The sequence below is a fragment of the Chanodichthys erythropterus genome, chromosome 12 (genome assembly GCF_024489055.1).
Source record: "Chanodichthys erythropterus isolate Z2021 chromosome 12, ASM2448905v1, whole genome shotgun sequence".
Taxonomy (NCBI): domain Eukaryota; kingdom Metazoa; phylum Chordata; class Actinopteri; order Cypriniformes; family Xenocyprididae; genus Chanodichthys; species Chanodichthys erythropterus.
In genome coordinates this window covers 46,614,534-46,641,069 of record NC_090232.1, presented here as the reverse complement: position 1 = coordinate 46,641,069, position 26,536 = coordinate 46,614,534, and the positions used below count along the sequence as shown (strand labels likewise).

The 26,536-nt window shown below is 38.7% G+C and overlaps 3 protein-coding genes across 3 annotated transcripts; 1 reads left to right on the top strand and 2 right to left on the bottom strand.

Moving 5' to 3' along the window:
• Positions 1 to 370: 370 nt before the first annotated feature.
• Positions 371 to 4,570, top strand: dnajb1b (DnaJ heat shock protein family (Hsp40) member B1b). Its single transcript, XM_067405398.1, has 3 exons — positions 371 to 1,155; positions 3,059 to 3,627; positions 3,719 to 4,570. Exons 1-3 carry the CDS (start codon positions 936 to 938, stop codon positions 3,950 to 3,952), a joined length of 1,023 nt encoding a protein of 340 aa, XP_067261499.1. The 5' UTR covers positions 371 to 935; the 3' UTR covers positions 3,953 to 4,570.
• A 1,183-nt stretch (positions 4,571 to 5,753) lies between these two features.
• LOC137033192 (adhesion G protein-coupled receptor E3-like) lies at positions 5,754 to 24,702 on the bottom strand. The gene is made up of 16 exons (XM_067405395.1): positions 24,656 to 24,702; positions 24,521 to 24,571; positions 22,516 to 22,899; positions 22,382 to 22,438; positions 21,773 to 21,804; positions 16,762 to 16,839; positions 16,431 to 16,626; positions 8,838 to 8,957; positions 8,548 to 8,729; positions 8,277 to 8,438; positions 7,003 to 7,209; positions 6,696 to 6,925; positions 6,535 to 6,601; positions 6,336 to 6,427; positions 6,089 to 6,251; positions 5,754 to 5,881 (listed from the first exon to the last, which is right to left on the bottom strand). The coding sequence occupies exons 7-16, from the start codon at positions 16,603 to 16,605 to the stop codon at positions 5,795 to 5,797; spliced, it is 1,485 nt and encodes a 494-aa protein (XP_067261496.1). The 5' UTR covers positions 16,606 to 16,626; positions 16,762 to 16,839; positions 21,773 to 21,804; positions 22,382 to 22,438; positions 22,516 to 22,899; positions 24,521 to 24,571; positions 24,656 to 24,702; the 3' UTR covers positions 5,754 to 5,794.
• A 41-nt stretch (positions 24,703 to 24,743) lies between these two features.
• On the bottom strand, positions 24,744 to 26,139 carry LOC137032404 (pancreatic secretory granule membrane major glycoprotein GP2-like). Its single transcript, XM_067404160.1, has 4 exons — positions 26,104 to 26,139; positions 25,906 to 25,944; positions 25,456 to 25,500; positions 24,744 to 25,033 (listed from the first exon to the last, which is right to left on the bottom strand). Exons 1-4 carry the CDS (start codon positions 26,123 to 26,125, stop codon positions 24,744 to 24,746), a joined length of 396 nt encoding a protein of 131 aa, XP_067260261.1. The 5' UTR covers positions 26,126 to 26,139.
• Positions 26,140 to 26,536: the final 397 nt, after the last annotated feature.

Here is a 26,536-nt window from a genome sequence, read left to right as displayed (position 1 = left end):
AACTGATTTAAATATGTTTTTAGCACCTTTATAGATCTTGAGAGAGGAAATGTCATTGCTGGCTATGGAGGCCTCACAGAGCCATCGGATTTCAACAAAAATATCTTATGGGTGTAGAATGGCATGAGTGTGAGTAATTAATGACAGAATTTTCATTTTAGGGTGAACTAACCCTTTAATACTTGTTAATCTTTGCTTTTGTTATGTTTCTATTATTAGTTTTATTATTTCTATTGATGTTTTTATTTATCTCACTCATGTACAGCAATTTGGTCAGTCCTGTGGCTGTTGTAAAGGTGCTTTAAAAATAGATAAACTTAAACCTTAAACGTAAACTAAATTAGAATTAAAAAAAAAAAAAAAAAAAAAAAACGCACTAATGTATTTTGTAGGTCACTCGGTCAGAACTGTAACGTTAAATGGATTATGCAAATACGCGATTTAGTAAGACGAAAAGCGTCCGTTATGACGTACACAGGCGTGTTTACATTTGTGTATTCCGTTGCCATAGTTTCTTATTTGTGAAAGGCATCTGTTTTGTTTTATTTATTTCTATTTTTATTTTGTTTCATTTATTTCGTATATTTATTTTATATCAGTTTAGTTAGTTTCGGTTTCATCAGTGTCCCGCAGGTCTTTGGGTGGAGCAGCACACTCACGTGGCTCGGGTGTGGAAACAACCAGAGACTTTGAGACATTTCTCGAACTTTCCTCACGGTTTCAAATAGGGGCGTGCCGCAGCGAGGCACTGCATAAAAACCGCAGGTGGATGAGACAACAGCTCTGCAAGAAATGTATCCTGAGACCTATTTGCTAAGATCAAGTTGATGCGAACCGAACTAAACTGAAAAAAAAACAACGCAACGCAAGCAGGACTGCTCTGAAGCCGCTGTTTCATTTTTGGAGAATATCTACTTAAAGAAAATAAACTCTCAATGGTGAAGATGGGGAAAGATTATTATAGTGTTTTGGGGATTCAGAAAGGCGCATCTGATGATGAGATCAAGAAAGCGTATCGCAAACAAGCGCTCAAATACCATCCGGACAAAAACAAGTCGCCCAGCGCCGAGGAAAAGTTCAAGGAGATCGCGGAGGCGTACGACGTGTTGAGTGACCCGAAAAAGAAAGACATTTATGACAAGTTTGGCGAAGAAGGTGAGTGAAATAACCTTTCGTACGGCTTTGCTTAATGACACTGAGATGAGAATGAATTAAGAGACACTTTTAGCATTTAGTTTTAAATAATGTCGTTTAAATGTTTAAACAGTTGTGTTTAGAGATTATCTAGTGTCTAAATGAGATCACTGACTGGATTAACGTGAGTTGATGATGACAGCATTCACGCATGTATAGCTGCATAACTGTTGCGTTTTAGGTCGAGAAAATCAGCCTAGTCTAGTGAATCTAAAATGTTAATAAACTTCAGCTTTGTTCAAATTACGTTAAATAGATCTGTTTTGTGATGATGCATTCTGATTGGCTATTTGAGCGGCTCGTTCTGGAATGTTGTGCTTGCTGGAAGATTCTGATGGTCACGTGGTAGAAAAAGGCGGAGTGCTGTCAGCAGTTCTGTGCATGTTCAGTTTTGTTCAGCAAGCTTCTCTTGCCAATCCAGTCTGGCCTAGGGCTAGGGTTGTCCCTTTCTAGAAATTTTTATACAACTCTAGAATTTTTTTTTGAGGAATAAAAAGGTAAAATAAGAAGTTTAATTTAAACCAAGGCCATAACCATGTCTTGAACATTGGGGGGACCAATGGTTTTATTTATTTATTTATTCAGATTAAAATAAATAAATAAATAAATTATGTGGGTGAGGGGGTGTTATTGGTATTTTAATTTAAAATAATTAAACAATTAAAAGGGATTTCAGAGTAAAGAAGGGACAGTTCCAGGTCTATTGTAGTCAATCTAATATTTCATTTTAAAATTTGCACACATTTACATTTATTAGTATGTCTAATATATCAAAAATGGAGAACGTGTTGTCTCTCACATTATGTTATGAATTACATAAACCATGTAAATATAGTATTTTTCGATTTCATAAAAAATATTTTATATTTTATTTTAGTCTGGCTCTGCAGCGCGAGCAAAAGAACCAAAGAATTGTGTAAAATGCAGTAAACATTGAGATTATTACTTGTGACATTAGAACGATATATATGGATATGAGAACATATGTATGAAACTAAACAACAATCTCTCTTAATATATATATTTTTTTTAAATTTTTATTTCATGAACATTTTTATTAAACATGCACCTTTATTTTAGTTAAAAAAAAAAGTTTATTTCAGCAATTGCAGGCTCATTTTGTTAATGTTAGCAATTAATTTGGACAAGCGCAAACTGGGTGCTGTTAAAGATGCTGGTGCAGATGTACTTGCTCGGCCAGAATGAGCTCAAAGTCATGGATCTTTAGATGCGGAGGTGCGCAAAGTTACAAAAATTGACATGCACACCGCCAGGCGAAATGGGTTCTCGTGCACGACCGTGCACACCTTGATGACGTCATTTTCGCTGCGCACACCGTGCGGACACGGCGAGTATAAACCAAGCTTCAGTCGTTGAACATTTCTATCGTAAAACAGTTTTCAAATATTTACATCTACTTACACACTACCATGCACTCTTTCATTGCAAAAACTGAAGCGTTGCATTGAAAGGGACTTTGGTTGGTATTCGCACTCATCTTCTATAAACAGTAAGCCCTGCCTTCTTTGATTTGATTGGTCATCGCAAACATTTTGACATTGAGAGTCACTGTTAGACCTCTGAATCAGACCAGCTTAAAAATGTAACTTTTAAAACTAAAACTTTCTGTCATCCAATCAGGACCTACTGTCCCCCTTGATCTCTATGGTGGTTATGGCCCTGAATTAAACTATATTAACTCATAGTATAGACAGTAAAAGATCTTAATTGTTACTTCCATTGGAAGTATTAGTAAAAAGTAAATTTGGTCGCTTTGTTCAGTATTTATAAGCTTTCTATAATTTTATATACAACAGAATCTTAGAATTATGTAAAATGTGACCTCTTTGTTTACCATGTGCAGGACTGAAGGGAGGCATCCCTGGCGGTGGAGGAGGCGGTGGTAATTTCACCTACACATTCCAAGGTGATCCTCATGCAATGTTTGCAGAGTTTTTCGGAGGCCGAAGCCCTTTTGAACACATTTTTGGCCGTAATGGTGGCATGGATGAGAGTATGGATACTGATGACCCATTTGCTAGTTTTGGCATGGGTGGCATGGGCGGTTTCCCACGCTCCTTTAACACGCGAGGTCACGGTGGGAGACTGGAGAAAAAACAGGACCCTCCAGTGACCCATGACCTGAGGGTCAGTCTAGAAGAAGTGTTGACTGGCTGCACCAAGAAGATGAAGATCTCCCGCAAGCGCCTGAATCCTGACGGAAGAACGACACGCTCTGAGGACAAAATCCTTACAGTGGAAGTGAAGAAAGGCTGGAAAGAAGGAACCAAGATTACATTCCCCAAGGAAGGTGATGAGACACCAACAAATATCCCCGCAGATGTGGTGTTTGTGGTGAAGGATAAGCCACATCCAGTGTACAGACGAGACGGATCGGACCTAATTTATCCTGCAAAAATTACACTCAAAGAGGTAAGACAGGTTATTATTTTAAGAGTTTTTTTCATTCTTCTTTTTTACTCTCTTTGTATTTTTCTAATCCCCTTCTTCTCTTCTTTCTCAGGCACTTTGTGGTTGCACGGTTAACGTTCCGACGCTGGATGGTCGCACGGCCAACATAACAACTCAAGACATTGTTCGCCCCGGGATGAAACGGCATATCACTGGAGAAGGTCTTCCTCTTCCAAAATCCCCAGATCGCCGTGGGGACTTGATTGTCGAATTCGAGATCAAGTTTCCCGAAAGATTGAGCCAGAGTGCTAAGGACACTATTGCAAGTGTTTTGCCAGCTTCTTGAGCTGTGTATACTGCAATGCTGGAGCCGTTGCCATTGGGAATTTTTGGTTTCATAATATATAAAGGATGAATATTTGAGCTCACCCCAATAACAAGCCCCATGAGCTGCCAAAATTGTTGAACTGTTATTCTGTAATGTACTGCCAACAAGAGACTATCTGAATCAAAACATAGCTGGACTAGACTGGTTTATTTGTCTGTGTCATGTACATTTTGAACCCATGTTTCCTTTGGGTCAAGAAAGTCTCCAGCTGTGACCTCTTGGTCAGCATTTCGTTGTGACCTACACACATTTAAGTTTACTTATTCCAAAGGTGTACAGTAGAGTATGTTGTGATGTGCGGGGCTACAATAATATAGTTTTCTATAAGCAGTCTGATCCTTTGGATACTTCAGGAATGTCTTTCTGTGAAAGCAGCCTGTACCTTTTCTTCTAATACGGTCTAATGTGACCATTTAGGGATGCCACGTTATTTCCAATATAGTGGTGACCCAAAGTGATCCATGCTTGGATCCTCCCACTTCTGCATCAAGTGCTGTTTCACGTTCTTAGAAGTTACACGTTCAGAAACTCAAAAGCTCAAACAAAGTCAGCTAGATGACAAATTTGTAAATAAAATGAAATAAATAATTCTAAAAGAATCAAACTACTGATATTGTGGTTCATTTCTTATACATTTTTTTTTTCCTAACCAGTAATTGATGTTACTAATTGTTTTGAATTGTGAAATTGAATGTGTTGATTCATAAATTGTCGGACAATTCTGTTTTTTTTTTTTCTCTCATTACATAATTCTTTCCCTTTTACATCTTTTGCATAAAGGCAATAGCTTAACTTGGATTGTCAGATACTGTGTGTTTTAAACGGGACCTGTTATGCCCCTTTTCACAAGATGTAATATAAGTCTCTCTTGTCCCCAGTGTATCTGTGAAGTTTCAGCTCAAAATACCCACAGCTCATTTGCTCCTATGGGTGTGAGCAAAAACATGCCGTTCTTGTGTGTCCTTTTAAATGTAAATGAGCTGCTGCTTCCTGTCCAGAAGAGGGCAGAGCTTTAACAGCTCATGCTTTGAATACTCGACAACAACAAAACTGGGGAATCTCATGCAGCCAAAATGTCAGAAATTGTCAGTAGCGGTGATTCAAAACAATGAATCAGTGTATCGAATCATGATTCGGATCGCGTGTCAAACTGCCAACGACTGAAATCATGTGACTTTGGCGCTCCAAACAGCAGATTTCGATACACTGATTCATTTGTGCTCCGATGCTTCCTGAAGCAGTGTTTTGAAATCGGCCATCACTAAATAAGTCATTTTGTTTTTTAGGCACTCCAAAAATATTCTCATTATTTATAATATTAATATTGAGCCACTGTACTCACATGAACTGATTTAAATATGTTTTTAGTACCTTTATGGATCTTGAGAGAGGAAATGTCATTGCTCCCTATGTAGGCCTCACGGAGCCATCGGATTTCAACTAAAATATCTTAATTTGTGTTCCGAAGATTAATGAACGTCTTACGGGTGTGGAACGGCATGAGGTAGAGTAATGAATGACACAATTTTCATTTTTGGGTGAACTAACCCTTTAATTTATGGGTGTATTGAAAGTATAAACCGCTCCAGTATACACGGTTCTAAAAATCATGTCAGTTCCTCGACCAACGAAATGTTGCACTTAAAAAATACATAAATTCACATAAGAGTATTGACAGCTGTAAATGTATAGCATGTTAACTGAAATTTGTAGCTGAGATTATCATTTAACATCAAAGTAGTGATAGGATCACTTCTATAATAATGGGACTTCCTCTCCTAAATTTGGATGGTGTAGTCCTCAGCGTTTCTTGAGCACACGTTTGATAGTGTTCGATTTGAGTTCAAAGCAAAGACATCTGAAGAACTTCCTGTACTGCTGCCTGACCTGGACAAGAATGAGATGACATATTATTTTAACCTGGTTAAAAAAATCAGAACATGCCAAGGTTATAGTTCAAAATCAATTAATAATATATTGCATAAAGAAAGTTTCTGGTTAATTTCAGAAGATAAATGTATAAGAACTGAAAAATGAACTTTATAAAGTAGGTTAGAGATCCTTTCTGGTAGACTGTCTGTAATGATGTCTGACCTCATTATTGAGGACACAATAGACCAGGAAGATGAAGGTTCCCTGCTGGGAGTTCAAGATCAGGAAGAGGATCTCCAGCTCCTTACTGCCATTAGTGAAGAAACCCAGAATCCAGGAGCAACCAAGAACCACAAACTGAGCCAGTGTTTTAAATACCATAATCCTGCAGAGAAACAAAGAGACTTAAAGTGCCTTTATTGACTATGCTTATTTTTCTATGGAGTGATCAAATCATAATGTTTGTTACTTGGTTTGTTTTATCTGTGAAACTTGAGTGTTCAGTTTTTTGAGAGTTGAGTTCAGCCTGATGGTGATGCAGATGAAAAGAATAATATTTAACTGCACATTAAGATAAAAAAACAAAAACAAAAAAAAAAACGAATTAATCATTTATCACTGATTTTAATATAAGTATAATATAAAGTCATGGTAAGAAAGGTGCTTACTGTTATTATGACACAAACAGGTCCCAGAAAACTCCATATATAGCCTTTATCCCTTTTAATCCAGCATCTGTTTGGAGGAAGATACAGAAAAAAATCAATGAACAAACATGGATGAAGATGTTGATCACTGAGCCATTCAAACTAAACTAAACTAAACTCACATTTCACTTCCATAGCCTTTATGATCCACCGCAGCAGACACGGCCACCACAACCAGAGGAACTGTATATCCAATCACACACAAGAATCCATTGCTAAGCACCCTATTATTGGAGCTGATCTGTGATAGGTTCTTCACACAGATGAAGAGCAGCACAGCTTCAATGAACATCCACACAAAGCCGGAGAGAAAGAGGAAGTGCAGCACACCTGATATCACAGCACACAACACCTGGAGACCAAGAGAGACGGTTATGATGATTCTCAGTGAGGCTGTGCTGAGTTGTAGGGCTCCTTCATCATTCTCACCTGATGACGGCGTATGAGGCTCAGGAACTGTTGTGTGAGCAGGAACAGAAGGTGAGCCAGCAGAAGACTGATGCAGATGTTGATTCGAGCCACATTATTCACTCCAGGACTCCACTGACAAAGGGCAAAGGTCAACAGGGCCAAACTGAAGAACACCAGCCCCACGATCACACACACCAAATTCAACACATCCAGCCCTGAGTCGCTCTGAGGAAAACATTAAAACAAGAACATGCGAGACAAATTCCAACTGTTTTTATCACCTCAGTGTTTGTAGCTTTTGCAAATATTATTAGTGACAAGTGAGTCTCTACCAGAAAATTGGTCCCTTGATTTCAGTAAAACCCCTTAAGGCCCTGTTATACTTCAAATGAAATTGAAGAACAAACTGATGTGACGTCAATTCAAACAAAATCAGGCCAAAACAAAGTTTTTTTGGGTTCTCTTTGGGAGTGGCTTGCTAAAGCAAACTCTTAGGAAAAGTTAATTCCAGCTGCAAAACACTTTCATACTACCACTGGTCTGTGACGATAATGTCATAGGAGGTGACACTGTTTTTCATGTTTAATACTGTAAAGCTGCTTGCTTTTTAGCAATCAATTGAATAAAATCCTATATAAATATACGTGACATGACTTTACTGGAGTACTAATTTGCAGAGCTTGTGCTAACATACCCATGTTGTTATGATCAGATTTCAAATGTCAGATGTTCAATAACAGTACATCGCTGCTCATGTATTTTGAACTTTTCTTCTACCCCTAAATGAAGAACAAAAGAGAACTCTGCCGTGAGTATATCGGGCCCTTTACTAGATGCTCCCCATTTTGGCAAGTGGAGCATAAATGACATACCCAAAATAAAAAGGATGCTACTCATAAGTCATTCTGAATAGACATAACCAACATACAGTATATTTAGTTGATTCAAATATTTCAGCCACAATGCTGCACAAAACAATCAATGGATTACAACACGTTATCTCACATCTGATGAACTGAAGTTTGTCTGTAATTGTCTTGAACTTGTCTTGAAACATCTCTGAGTGTTTACAGAGCTAACTGCAGGCTATATCAGCATACCAAAGCACATTAAAAAGTAAATTCTTTAAATATATCCACTTAAAATCTCAAAAGTGAAGAAAAAAAAGCATCACAAAACCTTACTAATCAAGTAGTCTGTTGGAAGACTATTCCACCAATCTTCTGGTACCAGGCCTGAGACACAACATTCAATCATAGTGTAAATCTCACCTGTCTGACATGTTCTCGTACCTCTGGTGGTCTGCTGGTTTGCATGATGAGAGCGAATGTCGACAGATGGACACAGGAACACACAGTGTAGCTGCTGTTGGTCTCTAAAACAGAACAACCATCTACAATCCACTCGCTGATATTCCAGTACACACAGGACAGAGAACCGCTGGGGTCGAACTCCTGCAGAAAGAAGAAAGAACATGAAGAAAATATTACAAGACTGAATATTAGATGTTTTCAGATGTTCATCAGTTCTCAGGTTGGACAGAAACACATTTCAGTCTCTCACTCTGATGTGTTTGAGGGTGAAGTTGACTGGTTTGGTGAGTTTAGTGTTGGTGGTTTTGGGAAGAGTGGCTGAGATCACAGTGGACATCATGGTTTTAATCGTGTCATTTGATGTGTTGAAGAAGTCGGGCTTCAGTAGATTCTCCATTGTGTTGTAGCTCATGAAAGCCACAGCAGCTGATTCTGTTACAGAAACAGAAGAAACTTGTATTCAACACAATGAAAAACCTCTGGTAAATGGGGTTTAGTGATGTATTTTCTAAAATATGTTTATTAAAACATCTCACATACTTGTTTCATTGTTGTTCTTGGCGATCCCAATGAGATCAATGTCCACAGAAGAATTTGTCGTGTTAAGTCGAGGGATTTTATCTAAGGTGACATTTGGTCCAACCATGAAGACTTCAACCTCTGTTTTAGAAAATAAGCAGTTATGATTTTTTAAATTAAAATCGATTCCCAAATGTGCAAATAAAAAATTTATGAAATGAAAAAAAGTACAATAAAAGATAAATAAAATGCCTATTTCATCCAATTTCTAGTTTAAACTATTCTGTTTACTTTAAAACAATGTTTTGTAACATCAAATGTTATTGATTTAATCACTTGTTGATTTAATCTGCTAATTGACAATGTAAAAATAAGCACTATTAACAATTAGGTCATTTAAAAGGTCAAAGGTTAGATCATATACTTTTATATATTTATACTTTTACACAATTATATATTTGCTGTAGCTGCATTTTTCATTGTTGTCTGTCACTGTTGATCCACAGCTGCTTTCTAGACTATTCATTTTTAACTAAATCATATGAAATTGCAAATTATTTTAATGATTTTTTTATCAATAATGTTGATAAACTAGGAGAAGCCATCCCTATGTTTTGAATTGAACAAGGCAAATATAAAACAAGTCTAACAAAAATTGTCAACTATAAACAAATAAATCAGCGGGATGATAACTTGGATAAATAACCTGGATGGTCGCCTTGTGAAATTATAAGACAGCTGTAGCCAAACCTGTTTGCCACATTTCAAAATATCAATATTCAGCGTTTTGTTTAAAATATGATTTATGCAGTTGCAACTGCAGTTTAAATCGCACATCCCTATTATATATACACAATGTTTAACACAATATGTAACTAGACAGTCATCAGCATATGTACATTTAATCTTAACGTGCAAAGTTGTTTTTGGAAAATATCTGTAGTGTCATGTGCTACAAAAAAAAAAAAAAAGGACTATGACGTAAATATTATTCCCATTTCAGAATGAGATCCCAGACTGTGCACTGTTCACCACTATAACTTTTGGTAGTGACACAGACCAGGCACGTGCACACATAGACAAAAAAGGGGCTTGAGCACCTGCCCTTTTTCTTCCTGGAGAGAAAGTGCCCTTTTTTCTGGGGTGCTTTTTTTTTTTTTTTTTTTTTAATAAATGAATATATATATTCCTGTTTGCGCTCAGCTTCCCTGTCAAACAAATATATTTACTTTATAAAACAAATAAAAAACAAATAATAATAATAAAAAAAAACTATATCAGGTCGGCTTTGTCGAGTTCAGATGCCCTCACTCCGCGACACGCCATTCATGCCCGCACGCACGCACGCGCGCCCCACCTCACCTCACCTCGAGTTTGCTGCTGGCTGAAAACTTGTGACAACTATTTCCGCGAAAATGCAACTGCTGCCTGGCGATAAGAAGCGAAAAAGAAAAAAGGCCCTAGATGGATGCATCCCGTGCATTTCTTTCAGGTAGGCTAGCCATTGTTCACAAACCTGAAAGTTTTGTCTATTTATACATTTAACGCTGCATTAATAGTTTGACCACAATCAACACATCTGCCTGATTTGATACTAATGAAATATATGTCATATTATAATTTAAATTATTGTATTGTGCTATGCATTGAGTATGGTAAACACTTGACCGATAGGTTGGGCTGTCAATACCAGAAGAGGAGCATCCATGAACCACATTATTAGACAGTTTTCTAAGGATGCATGGTTTATTAAAACCATTTAAAAATCATAATACAGCATCAGCTACATAATGCTATTCTTAAATCTACGCTTACACATGATAATACATCAATACAAGTTTAAACCCTCGCTCTGTCTTTGCGTGTTTGATGTCCACATATTCTTGTTGAAGAAATTACAGTGACTGTAGCATTTCTATCATAGTTGGCTTTGATCGTGGATTTGATCATGCTGTGCTGTCTAACAACAAAAATCAGCAGGCTTTTGGCGCCCTCTGCAGGCATTTGTTATAACATATAATGTATTAACAGTTCAGGAATTTTTTTTTTGATGTGTTTAAATATGCAGATTAGCTTATTTTGGTTAATTTAGAAGAAATCTACAGATGCAAACAGATGGAGGGTAGTAGGCTTAAAACAAACTCCATCTAAATGTGTAGGGTTATGGTTAAGTTTTCTTTCCATTAGAGTAAAAGACATGGCAGCAAAAATGGACCTTAAAATTGTAAAATTGTAAAATCTTAAAATTGTCCACTTCATGAAAGAAGTATTCCAATAACACCAAAAAATTAAAACTATTTATTGATTTGTGCAAAATAAACAAATTATTAGTGAAACTATGTCCCTCTTCTTGGTGCAGTCATTTATTCTAAATATATAGGCTACTTGAAAATAGTTGCTGTTGACTTCTCTTGTGATAAACCTAGTGAATACTAAAGAAGACCATGGTCTCTGTGTGAACTGATTATTTTGTAGAAATCTGTGGAGTATAAAACAATTGCATGAGTGTAAGTGAAGTCAAAGTTGTCTTAATATATTTAAGGGTTCGTTATTTTTTAAATAAATAATTATGAAAAGTGCCCTTTTTTCCACTTGAGCCCCTGCCCCCCAAAATGTCTGTGCACGTCCCTGACACAGACACTGCATCTGAGGGAGAGCAGGAGAGCACAGGCAGGGTTGATAGTCTGACTACAGCTGAGGCAGTTTCTAATATGGAAGCACAAATTATGGTTCAGAGTAAAAAACCTTGTACTGACAGCACTGTAGATGCAACTAACATGCCAAAACCCCTTACACATCTGTTTGATGAGAAGCATAGTTTGCTGTCACAAGCTGAACTTCCAAAGGAGTTGGATAAAATCATGCAAACCATCCCTGCTTACTTTAGTGAACTGAATTGTAACCATCTCTAAAAGAGTACACTGGGTCAGTCCTCTTGTAAACAATGGTTTGAGCAGAGACAGGGCCGAATCACTGCAAGTCACTTTAATGAAGTGTTAAAATTCAAGACAAGTCATGTTAGCGTGACATCTAAAATCATGGGCTACACATCAAGCAGAAATGCACCAGCCTTAGCTTGGGGTAAGAACAGTGAAAAACTAGCTAGAGAAGCCTTTACTTCAAACCAGATGACTTGTCATGACAGCTTATCAGTGGAAGAAGTTGGATTGGTAGTAAATCTAAAGTTTCCTCATTTAGGTGCCAGCCCAGATGGAATAGTTCATTGCAAATGCTGCCCACCTTCTACACTTGAAATAAATTGCCCCTTAAAATATGCAAATATTTCCATAACTGATGCTATTAAGAGCAAAGATTTCTGTCTAGGGAAAAACTTTGAGCTTAAAAAGAACCATGCATACTATGCACAAGTTCAGGGGCAAATGGCAGTGTGTGAACTCAAAACGTCTTACTTTGTCATTTGGACAATGGAGGACTGCCACACTCAGAAGGTAGAGTTCTCTGAAGAGTACTGGGCTCAGATCAGGCCAAAACTGGATCTCTTCTACAGACAGCACATTCTCACAGAAATTTGCACACACAAATTGAAGAAACAATTTCTGATCGCAGAGACTTCCTGTTTGTGTAAATGTAGGTCTGAAACCTCTGTCACACAGTGCTCTGTCTGTCACAAGGTGTTTCATCTGAAATGTGTAGGCTTAAAAAGGCATCCAGGTGAGCAATGGTTTTGTTCAGCATGTTCACCATAATCTACATAAATGTGAAATCACAAACAGCCTTCTTAGTGATCTGTTAAAAGTTAATTTAATTGTTGTGAAATATCAAATGCAATCAAAAATTCAATCAAATGCAGTACAGCAAATGTTCTAATTAACAAATGTTTAATAATTGCAGATAGTTAGAAAAAATAATTAAAGATCAAACAAATCTATATACACAATATATACAATGACACATTTCATGTTTTAAATCTGCCACCAATGTTAATACTGTACACAATCATTCAATTAATAAAAGATAAAAGGTTTCCAACCACTTGTTAGTGTCTAATGTGTCTTTTTCTACTGAACTAATGACTTGTCTAAATTAGATAATGCAGAACATACCAGTAGTATTTTATCAACAGTTGCCACCGTGTCTTTGCGTCTTCGTTTGACCAAGTTTATGGGGAGTGTTTGTCGCAAAATGCTGTACTTTTTAATGCGGCCGATAGCTCTTTCCACATGAATTCTCATCCTTGACATGAGCTGTGACACAGACACTTCCTGTCCTAAAAGCTGCGTCCTTCCACGGGTTGAAGCTGGTATAAGTAGCTGGACTCCTTTCGCAGCAAAATACTCAGGGAAACTGAACCCTCGGTCAGCCATGACAATGTCTCCCTCTTCCAAAAGATCAATTAAAACAGATGATTTGGTGATTGTTTTGTCACTGGCTCTCCCACCAACCCACTTAGTGATGTTGGTCGGTCAATAAAAATTTCGCTGCAGTCTATGATACACCTTACTGAACTGAATGGGGGGCGTTTGAACAGGCCAGGAAGACTCTTTTTAATCTCTTCCCTGGAAGGCCAATGTACTAGAGAGCTGAAATGCTGTGACATTACGTCTAACCAGTCATGAAATATTACAGAGATTGTTGCACAACTGCAATGAAACCTGTAGGCAAGATCTTTATGCGTGAGGCCAAGTCTCAGTTTCATCAAGACCAAGTAAAACTGGAGAGGTGTCGGAGGACTCAGCGTTCTCGGACTCCAAGCAGTGGTGAGATAAGTGCGAAGAACACTTTGGAAGAGCGAAGGCCAGTATAGAAGTGAATGGTTTGATCATCTTTTAAATCCACGTCAGATTTTAGTTGTTTTCTTTCACAGGTGAGTGTTTGTACTTTTGACTTTACGCTTGTCACTTGGTCTTTATAAGATGAATTCAGGTTCTGCATTTCTTCTATATCCCTCATAGTGAGATCAGTTCCAAAACACACGTCATTGTAGGACTTAACTTCTGTCACATCTATGTCCATGTCCTCAACTTCCTCAGTGGGCTGAACTTTAATGCTTGTCTCAGAGACCTCCGATGCTCGTCTTAGAGACCTCTGATATCGGTCCATCTTTCTGCAGTTGTCAGGTCTGTGAGGAAGTTTTGATGGAATGTAGTCTGGACTTAGAGGGTCATCTGATGGCTTGCCTAAAGACAAAAGTAGAACAACATAATTGGGATAGGCTATAGATTTCACACATCACTGGTTGAAGATAGATGATGACAAAGACCAAGAATGGTGAACAAAACATTAATTGTGTTAACAATTTCATGCTAGCAGTGAATTTTTAATTATGTAATCTAAAAATAAACTAGCTAGCTATCAGTATGACCACTGTATACTACCCTGTAAAAAAAAAAAAAAAAAGTAATTATTTTAGGTATCATGAACATCTAATTTATAACGTTACTATTTTTCACAAGTTCATAAAGCACAACGCTGTTTATTGTGGTTTGACAACATTAAAATGTTCAATAATTAACAACTAACCAACGTTGATATTCATTTAATTAATATTTAACTTAACCAGGTTAATGTGCAATATTATAAAAAGACTTATTGTTTAACACAAATTAATAACAGTCATGCATTTCGTAATTAACATTTAACAAAATAAGTGTTGTAAAAATGTTGTTTATCGTTCTTTTGTGAAATAACGCCGTTATTGTTATTTACACAAAACATTATTGTTAAGTGTTATACATTGCATCTGACAGCCAGTTAGACAATGATTGTAAACTGCTACTTTCCTAATTACAGTCCACAGAACATTTAGAAATGGAATGGAAATAAAAACCTGGCTTTTTCACTAAACGTATCAAAATGCTAGCTATCTAGTTAAGTTACATGCTATATGAAAACAATGACGGAGCCACAATGCTAACTCAAATTATGATTCATCATACTATAGTCTATAGTGAACGTATAGAAATACAAATAATTCAGTGAAATAAATGTTTACTTACCAGAGATAAAATGTGTGCTACATATCCTAGAGTTGCAAGTTGGTATCCAGCCTTCTCTCTTAGCTGCTGCAATCCAGGCGTCGCGTTGTGTTTTGTTTTTCGGAAATCTAAACGCTTTAATTTCAGAAAGCAAGTTAGTTCCCGGCCTGAGAGAGCATCCAACCACCGAACAACGCGGTCCTAATTTTAATTTGGACATTTTATTATCTTGTCGCAGTATCACCGAACTGAAGCGCCTCCCGCCAATGTTTAGAATGTGCGTGCTAACTAACCGGAAACTTCCGAGGACCAAAGACGTCACTTCCTTACTTCGACGAATAGCAGTTGAAATGGTCTATAAGTATTGAAAACAAATTTTTCCTTTAGCTTGCAAAGGTAATTCCTCTACAGAAAAATGAGAGGGACATTCAACAGGAACAGCATTAACACAAATGACGGTTGATTCCTTATCATAGACTGATGACAATAACTTAGTAGGAATAGTATTGCTACTGTTTGTCACGAATACGACCTCTGTGGCTCCCTCCGATCGCCACCTGAGGGCGCCGTCACCTGAGTATTAACCATTCCCGGACTACATTTCCCATACTCCATCCCTGGACTGATTACACCACCACCTGTTCCATATCACCCTGGACTATAAAGACCCTCTGACCCACAATGCTTTGCGAAGTCTTGTTTTGCCACGGCTAACATTTCTGAGCGTTTTACCCCTGTTTATTGTCTCTTGTGTATGACCTTGGACTGCCTTGTTTACTCTGCCTCTGCCTCTGCCTGCCGCCTGCCTTGTGTGATTACTGCCTGCTTACTGGTTTACTCTGTCTTGCCTGCCGCCTGCCCTGATTGTCTGCCTGTCCCTGACTCTGATTACGTCTTGCCTGTGATACTGTCTCTGCTGTTGCCTAACCCCTGCCTGTACGACCACGATTGTTTAATAAAGCTGCACATGGATCTCTCTGAGTCTGCCTCGTTACACTATTACTACTTGTTACTACTTTACTACTTTTAGCTTTTGAACTATGCGAATGTCTGGACGTGGATTTTCTTGTTTTACCACAGGATCCACTTACCATTTCTAATAGTTCTTACCTATAAATAAGGGCTAATATAATAAGAATGCACAAAACATTAGATTGGCCACTGGTGAAGGATAGGACGATTATTTCCCTGCTTTGTTTTATACTAAACATTTCTGTGTCTAGAATTCTTAATGTCCTGTATTGTCAAGCAGTACTAGTCATAAGCTTAACACCAGACATGCATCAAAGATATGCATCGAAGGATGTTTTAATACTTCCTGTTTCAAAAACATGTGCAAAGCAGCTGACTTTAATGTGTAGAGGAATGAAAATATAGAATGCTTTACTATCGGATATTACATATTTTTAACATAAAATGCATCTTCAAAAATCTTTAAAGGAATATTTAATGGCACAATATATAGTAAATTGTTCATTGTATATTTGGAATGAATTTTGGGTTTGTATGTTTTATTGACTTGACTTTATTGTTGTTGATTAATGCATTTTTTATATTTTTACTTGCTGGGACTCCAGGAAAAGTATTTAAGTAGTGGCTAATGGGGATCCAAATAAACAAATATATAAACTCACTGACGTCTTATTTAATCATTAATAATACCTGTATCTCAGCTCACCTATAGCAGCAAGAGCAAAACTGACATTGTCACTTGTGTTTGTCGGCTTCACCAATGTAGAGATGAGTTTCTCGTTGGTTAATAACACACGGTTTCCATAGTAGGCGAGTTCAGCTGGGCTGATTGATGATGATGTCGATAATGACTCTAAAATCTTTGAAGAGTTGAGCACCATATTCAAAAGTTTGGTCACAATCTAATTGATCAGAAAAATACAATCACTGAACATGTAAATATCAAGACAGCCAATTAATCAGAACTGTGATGTCAGTGGTTATGTAACAATGACATTTTATTTGATTATTTGATCATTTTTCTCTTGAAGACTTACATCCACAGGAAACACTTGAGCTGTAATGTTCTCGATCCAATCAAGAAGATTTTGAAGACATTCTATAGAAGATGGATTCTGAAATCACAATTGAGAAGAATTTGATGATTTTGATGTGTGAGTGGTGACTTCTTTAAGGGGGTGGATCATTGCAATTCCACTTTTTTAACTTTAGTTAGTGTGTAATGTTGCTGCTTGAGCATAAACAGTATCTGCAAAGTTACAGCGCTGAAAGTTCAATGCAAACAGAGATATTGGGCTAAAGGCAGGAGAAGGCAAGGCTGGTGATGGAATTAAGGGACTCTTCCGACAGGGCAGTGGCTGATGCAAATGCCAGAGTTGAGACTGGAAGGAAATGGAGGGCTAAGGAGGAAGTGCAGAAGGTGATGGGAAGATTGCAACATCAACAAATTGTTGGCATGGTCCAGGCAGGGCGGACAGGCCTTGGATGGTCCGAGCCACCCATCCTATTGTCCAAGGCAAGTATGAAGGAAAGGAAGGACCTATAGTAGATGTGGCTGAGGTCACCAGGATTGAGCAGGATGAGCTCAGAGTAAGGTCCATGGCACAGGGGCAGCAGGGGCGATGGACATCTTGGGAGGTTATGGCAAGCTCAGTTTTCTCAAGCCGAGCAATCAGCTGGGCAGAGTTCTGGAAACTGCCTCAGGCTCGGCTCAGTTTTCTCATTAGGGCAACATACGACACCCTCCCGAGCCCAAAAAACCTCCACCAATGGCTTGGAACAGAGCAATCCTGTGACCTCTGCGGGACTATCAATGCCTCACTCCAGCATGATATGTCGGGCTGTAAAACAGCACTGACGCAGGGTCGGTTCAGATGGTGGCATGACCAAGTGCTCAGGAAGCTGGCAGAGGTGCTGGAGAAAAGTCGGCAGGATCAGAGTCCACCAGAGAGCCGATTCAGGATCCACTTCCTCAAGCAGAGGGAACCCGCGACCACTCGCCAAGTTATTAACATCAGGCGCGGGATGGAAGTAGATCTGGGAAGGCAGCTCCAGTTCCCACAGGAGATATGCAGCAACACATTAAGACCACATGTGGTGCTGTGGTCTGCAGTTGCGAAGTCAGTGATACAGATTAAGCTTACAGTGCCATGAAAGGAGGGACTGGAAGCTGCATATGAGAAAAAGAAAGCGAAGTACGCAGACTTGGTCGCGGAGTGCAGAGAAAGTGGATGGAGTATGAGGCTGTACCCGGTGGAGGTGGGAGCCAGAGGCTTTGTGGGCAGATCAACTTCATGCCTCCTCAAGGACCTGGGACTACGGGGAGCTATACTGAGCAGATCCACCAAAGAGCTTTCTGAGGAAGCGGAGAAAGCAAGTCACTGGCTCTGGCTGAAATAACGAGATAAGGCTTGGGGAGTAACATCTAAGTAGGGTTTGCTGCAGGGGGTGTCAGGGAGACGTCCCTGTGCACTGCCACACCACCAGGAGATGTTCTGGGTTAAGGGGTGAAATGTTAATGAGTGGTGGTCCCCAGCTGAAGACCCTGCAGCAAACCCACATGGTATGCGGTCAGGTTTAGGCCTGCCTCAGGGAAGAAGACACCCCTGCCATGCATAGTTCAGCACAGGCACCGTAGGAGTTGTGACAGGCCTAAGGCCCAGCAGAAAGACCATCTCACTGTAATAAATAATTCATTTCTGGAGACAGTGGCTACTGTGAACAGAGCAGTTGGAGTCCAGGGAAGACTGGAGGACAACCAGGAGAGACTGGTGGCAGTAGGAGAGACTGCTCCGGGATAGGCGGGTTGGTAACCCTATCCTCGAGTTTTCCAAGAGAAAGACACCCTAAGTTTACTATGAAGAAGAAACAAAGAAAACAACCCAAAGGCCCTCCGAGAGGCGGGATGAAAGAAGGGCCAGCAAGGATGGACTACACGGTAACGGACGCAAGGATATCGGCAAAAGAGAAGATCCCAAGAAGGTGGGGGTGAGGATGGGAAAAAACAACAACTCTGAGGGGACTTCACATCCACATAGGAAAGGAGAAGTGTGGTGGTGGTAGCCTAATGCAACCTTGCACTGCCCCGGTGTGTGGGCAAGTCAGACAAATGGGATCCAAGGCCGGGTTGACAACCACATTGCCAACGGGCCAAATGTTGCAGAGGCAGAGCAGGAGGAGAGGAAGGAGGAGGAAAAAAGGAATGTTGATGAACCCCAAGAAGTGAACTCAGTAGCACCCCCAAGAACAGAGTCGAGCCAAAGGGCCAGGAATCTGAAGAGCCCACTCCGAAGGAATAAGATCAAGTGGCCAAAGGCCAATGAGGATAAGGAGTGGAGAAAGCTGGATGAACATCTGAGCGGGCTGTTAAAAAACTCTCTCTCAGTGGTAGCCAAGCTAAACCTGTTTGGGGAAATCCTGTATGAAGAATGCAGCAACAGGTATGGTGAGGTGACCATTAGAGAAGCCTCAGTAAGATCAAAAGGCAGGAGGGAGAAAGAGATCGATGACCTTGTGAGAAGCATAAGGCAGCTCCGCAAGTGTTGGAGGAAGGCAGAGGAGTCTGAGAAGGAGGCCCTGAAAGTGCTCTGGGATGAGATTAGAAGATGCCTTGCTAACCTCAGTGGTATCTGTTCCCAAATGATGCTTCCATGATTTGGGAACAGATCCAGACCACCAAGAGGGAGAAGAAAGACCTGCACGTCATATGACTAGATCTAGCTAATGCCTATGGGTCAGTGCCACACCTGCTTATAGCCTATACGCTTTGGAATTCTACTATATCCCAGATAACATCAGGACCATGATCATGAACTACTACCAGGGAATGCACATGTGTTTTGCACTGAAGAAAATCATCACTGGTTGGCAACAACCGGAAGTAGGGATCGCAATGGGATGCTCCATTTCTCCCATTCTCTTCGTGGCAGCATTTGAGGTCATCCTGATTGGGGCATGGCAGGTGGTGGGTGGGATTCGACTGCCTGCAGGTCAGAGGCTCCCGCCCTTAAGGAGCTACATGGACGACATCACCTACCTGCTACGAACCGCCCCATGTACAGTCAGGCTACTTAAGAGGCTGGATGAGCTGATCACCTGGGCTAGAATGAAGTTCAAGCCACAGAAGTCAAGGAGCATCTCAAAGAGAAAAGGGGAGAGAAATGACAGAGTCACCTTAACCATTAGTGGGGAAGACATCCCCCGCATCGTAGATCAGCCCATCCGAAGCCTGGGAAGAATTTATACATCTGGTCTCTCAGACAAGGATATGGGGAAGGTCATCCTTCAGCAGCTGTTAGAAGGCCTGTCCAAGATCGATGCTAGCCAGCTAACTGGAAAGTACAATTCCCCAAGGGAACATGCAACAAAGTCGGCGAGGCCATGTCTTGTGGCATTATGGAAGCGAAGTGTTGTCTATACCAGACGCGAGTGACACGTCAAAAGATAAAAGAACCCATTATAATCTGTGATATTTTCTACACTGGATGCAGCGCTGAAGACAGCTTCCAGAATCCAGTTAAATTGCACAAAGGCTTTTACTGAAAGAAGCAGTTTCCACTTTAAAAGCAGAAGCTGCTGTTTATGGGCCCTTAACTGTAAGTACGTTTTATTGTTTGTACATGTCTTTTAAACGTATAGTTCTGTTGATATTTTTCGGTTGCATCAAGAATGCAAACAAAGACCAACGCGTTTTTGCTTCGCTAGCCAGTTATCTAAATTCAAACTTCTAGGTTCATAGTTTCATGCTATAAATTAAATGATACCTTTACAAAAATGCTACTACTCAGTCATGTATTTGGCTACAGTAAAGCTTTAATAAGGATAAAACCATATATTGAAAGCTAACAAACAGCAGTAACATTTACAAGTGTCAGCATATCTAAACACTTTGACACGAATACAAACGGAAATACTTACCATTCAGAAACATCCTTTAAAAAACATGCTTGCAGAGGTTATGCTTGACCCTCTTCAACATTACTGCTATCTGGGTCTGATTCGGGCTCAATTTGATACAGTAATAGACGCCATTATTTACATTCCCACTGAAGCACGTGACAACTAATGGTAAGGGGTAATGTTACTGGATGCTTCAGCGAATCACAATACACTGGGCCAGCTAACCAATCTGAGCCCATTGCTATTTTAGAGGGAGTGGTATCATAGAACCAGGAAACCAAACAGGCCGTTCAAATGACAATGGAAACAGCGGTGTAGAATAAAGGTGAAATCGCCATCACCTGCTTTCAAATGGAGCGGCATTTAATAGACAGAACCGTAGATCACTGACAAGACACGCAATATCGCGTTCATATCGCAGATGAATCGCCTTCGATAATGAACGTGATATTGCGTGGCTTGTCAGTGAACTACGGCTCTGTCTATTAAATGCGCTCCATTTAAGAAGCAAGTGATGGCGATTTAGCGGTAATCAGGGAACCGGCTTTACTGACGAAATGCGCGTGACAATCGCATGCGATATATCGGTCAGCCCTAGGTGAAATGTATGAAAAATACAGCGTTTTTTTATTTTTTTTAAACTGAGCATTAAAGGTTTAGTTCACCCAAAAATGAAAATAATGTAATTAATTACTCGCCCTTATGCCGTTCTATAGCCGTAAGACCTTCATTCATCTTCGGAACACAAATTAAGATATTGTTGATGAAATCAGATGACTCAGTGAGGCCTCTATAGACAGCAATGCCATTGAAAATCTCAAGATCCATTAATGTATTAAAAACATATTTAAAAAATTTCATATGAGTTCAGTGGTTCAATTTAGTGATGGGCCAATTTCAAAATACAGCTTCAGAGCTTTACGAATCGAGTCAGTGATTCTCTTCATTCTCTTAAATGGCTTGATATGCCAAGCATTCACAGCTACCCACAGCTATTTACATGGACCGTAAAACCATCAGCAATTCATAGAAAAGCACATTCATATTTACACACATATCCACAGTGTATTGTACTGCTCTAGTTTGGTCTATTTTTGATAGGAACTGTGAGTTCAACTCTACAACTTCAATTTCAGAAACTCAACTTACGGTGCATCCTTCCGGCAGTGTTATATTTATACCTGCAATGACAGAAATGAAGACAATAATACAATAATAATAATGCAAAATGTTGAAAAATAGCCCCTGAAAAATATCTATTCTTACGAGCAACTATTTCAGCAAGAATTTACCAAACAGATCAGTAGGAGCCAAAATGAAAGAAAGATGCAATTTGTGAAATATTGATCCCAAAAATACACAAAACAAAACACAAAAATTTACATAAATGAAAAATGCAGCCATGTGACCATGAATGTGGGGATGAGGGGGGAAAAAATGTGGAAAAACATGAAACTAAAATCTAAACGTGACTATGTCACTATACCTACTTTAAGTCTGATCAAAATGTGCAAATAATCATATCATCATCATGATTTGCACATGCAACCTTATGGAAATTGTCAAACATGATTTCTCTTAATAACAGCTTGTGCCCAGATGTTCATGAATGTTTAATAATATAAATGCACATTTCACACCCTCTTTTACCTCTTGTCTTTAAACACAAACACACTCACACACATCTGTTCAATTCTACAGATCCACAAACATTCAGTCAAAACACAATCCAACAGAAGAAAAATCAGACTACATTACCAGCTGAGGTTGTCTCTGGTGTGACTGTTGTATCAATGCTCTTGATGTTAGTAACAACTGAAAAAAATAATGACTGATGAATATAAACAAACAAAAACACAAATAATAATAAGAGCTCATGTAAATATAATTACCTGCACAGTATGCATAATAGCAGTTAGTTGGACTAACCAGCTTATAGACATAATAATTGCCTGGACAGGCTTTGACTTTAATGGGAAAAGACCCGTAATAGCAGCAGTAATTGTTCCATTGACCGCAGACATCTCGAGTGACGACTCCATCCTCAACTGTTGGGTGTCCATCAGGTATCCACAGTGGGACTTCAGTGCCACAGCTATACTGAGCAACACACTTGTCTGGGATATGAGCACTCGTGCCGTTAATGAAGAGACGATACCAGCCGCTCCAGGTGACAGACTGGTCACACCTCCTGACTGAATCATATGTATTATTGATGGATCTCCATGGTTCATCCAGGTCAGTGTAGTTGTAGCAGGGGTCAACAGAGGGATAAGCTGTTGTGAAAACATAAAAAAAAAATATTGCTTAAAAAAATAACACAATAATTTTTCATAAATTATAATTACTTCACTGTGGCTAGAATTACTATAAAACGGTTGGTTCTGGGAACGTAAAAACATCCAGTTTTCTTGACGTTAAAGAAATGTTTTTATAAGGTATAATGTTCCTCAAATGTTCTTTCAACTTAATTGACCCGGGAGTTTGATTGACAAGCGATCTAACCAATCATAACGCAGAATCATTTTGTCAGACATTATTTTGTCAGATTATTTACACTGTTGATTTATCCCTTACACCTTAACCAACCCTTAAACCTACCCATACCACCAAAGCTTTCACTAACCTTACCCCTATCCCACCTCAATAGCAGCACAAGTGTTTTGCAATTCAATATGAACCCAATAAGTACATTGTACTTAGTTTTTGATGTAAGTACATATTAGTTAAGGCCACTTAATATAAAGTGGGACCCAATGCAGAAATGTTTTCTGAAAACACTTGCAATTGCTGATAAAGAAACAACTTAACGAAAGTCAAGGGTCAAGAGCTCAACTAAAGCAAACACCGATCTCCATGATGCTGACCTCAAACCAAACATTTTCAATAAGACGTCAACATCTAAACCTCTGTTAATTCTCAACAAGAACCTCTGTAGACATGTGACAGAAATAAAGTCAGTCTGGTTAGTAATAAGTGAAGCTGGTAATGCATCTGAATCTAAGGCTGTGGCTGAAGAAAGTTGTAGTTTGTGTTCTTATTTCTCTTTCTTTCAGTGTTTGTTCACAGCAGGTGTTTGAATGATTGAAAGAATGCTTGAGGAACACTATACTAACCTTTAAATAACATTCTACTAACATTAAGGAAACTGGACTTTTTTATCTTCTTGAAATTTGGTTCCTCCTGAACCAAAACTATGAGATGCTGTGTTCACACCATGGGCGGATTGGCCATCAGGCAATTCTGGCAAAATGCCAGAGGGGCTGGACCTTTTTTTAATGTGGGCCAGTCAGTTTTATTTTTAATATTAAGGCTGGGCGATATATCGCATGAGATTGTCACGCGTATTTCGTCAGTAAAGCCGGTTCCCTGATTACCGCTAAATCGCCATCACCTGCTTTCAAATAGAGCGCATTTAATAGACAGAGCCGTAGATCACTGATAAGCTACGCATTATCGCGTTCATTATCACAGATGAATCGCCTTCTACTAATAATGCATCAGTAAATATATGTTCAATTATGTTTATACACATGCAGTACCATCAGATCACATGTACAGCTATATGTCAAATGTATTCCTGAATGTTAAATTACATATATTATGATATATAAGTAAATATGAAAGTGGCAATTCCTTATGCATAATTCAATACACTGTAAAATATTAACACGGTATATTATTCTGTATATTTTCAATATACTGTTAAATAATTTAATATATTGATCATTCATATAAAAGGAAGTATATTTTCATTGCAAATGGGTATCCTCTACAAAACTGCACAAGCTTTAACTACATTTCTAACATCTTTACCTACTGACACACACTATTCAATGGTTCAGATCATCATTCATCAGACCAGAAAATAAACAAAGACACAGTGTGTTACATTACCTGTAGAGATGGGCGCTGGTGTGACAGCTGTAGTGTTAATGCTGCCAGTGTCTGAAAGTTTGGATCAATCATGATTAATGAACAGAAACACAAATATCATGAATGTGTAGAAAGAGCTCATGTTAATATAAATACCTGCACAGTATGCAAGATTGCAGCCAATTGGACTAACCAGCTCATAGACATAATAATTGCCTGGACAGGCTTTGACTTTAATGGGAAATTAGCCGTAATAGCAGCAGTAATTGTCACTGTGACCACAGACATCTCGAGTGACGACTCCATCCTCAACTGTTGGGTGTCCATTACGTATCCACAGTGGGATATTAGTGCCACAGCTATCCTTATTAACACACGTGTCTGGGATATGAGCACTCGTGCTGTTAATGAAGAGACGATACCAGCCGCTCCAGGAGACAGAGACGTCACACATGTCGGGGTTTTCTGTATAATTGATGGATCTCCATGGATTGTCCAGCACAGTGTAGTTGTAGCAGGGGTCTGACAGATTAGCTGTTAAATATTTTAAGAAATCATTACATGTTATTGTAAATAAAATGTTATTGTAATAAATTGTTGTAAAATCTATCCAGAAGTGCATCTTTACTTATTTCTATTTATTTCTATCAATTTTTATTTCCCATTACAGAATTACACCATAAAGGGGAAGCAGAACTGCCAAACTTGAGTTTACAGTACAAGTGAACATGAATAGCAGCGGTTCACATACAGTTCCCTTCAAAAATGTAGAAAAATATTATTAATCACCAGAAACGCAATGATTTCCCAACACAACTATTTTCCTTAATAGAGGTCCAAATTAATTTCTACACTGTCTGCAGACATGAGCTGAGAAAAACTGGACATTTGTACAGAAGCTCAATACACAACGATCTGTTCATTTACAGTCAAAACACCACAGCACTATACTTTACCAACTGCTGTTGTCTCTTGTGTGACAGTTATACAGGCCAAAACATCTGAAAAAAATGACAATGAATACAAATCAATCAACAAATGACAAAAGATGCCATATTTGAAACAGTAAATTCTAGGTTAACTCTATTAAACTCTTGGCCGTTCAACACATTAATGCCACAGCTCAAGCATCTGAATGAAAGAAGTGTGTCACATTAAGAGTGATTCAGTTTGAGCGGCTGATCAAAGATCATCAAACACCAGAATCATTAGATCAATGTAAAAACATCAAGTCTTATTTAACATCTTCTGTGTTGAGTTTGAGGAGGAGAAACATGGTGAACTGTTTTAATCAGATTGGACTTGCATAATACAATATTTATTAAACAAACATGAGGGCCTGCTTATGTGTTATTTTCACAATAATAATAATAAAACATGAGCAAAAACAATGCTTAGTGACTTACACAGCATAACAGAGATGACAGTCTGTGCTCTTATAAAACCTGTCATGAAATATGAAGAAAAAGAACTATTAAAACTAATGAAAATGCATTTGATTGAATTGCAGTTTTGAGTTTGAGAAAGCTACATTCATCATCTGACTGCAGTTCATGTTATAAATGTTTTTGCAGCAATGAGAAGCACTTTTATTGTATATTCACCTTTATGAAGAAAGGGAGCCATAGTCAGTTTGCTCATACAGGTGAATTTCTCTTTATAAAAAATAATTCAAAGGACGAGTTTCCTTTACAGTCTAGAGGGGAAAAAACAAACAAATTACCCAAAATGCATGACTTTAGTTCCCACAAACAGGGAAGTTGTTTGACGTCACAGAATGGGTACAGGAGGCTCAGAGTTCGATTTTACCTATAAATGTATCAGTATTTTTCTATACTACTGTAATATTTAAGTTAGATTTGGTACATTATTATGGTCAAAACCACATTGTACTTCAACAAAAATATTTTACAGCTCCCTTTATCAGTCCATTCAAATGTTTAAAATACATAGATACAATATACATGGTGCGATAAACCTAAAATAGATATATAAATAAACTAATGTTAAACAAAGGGCGCAGCTTGCACAACCTAT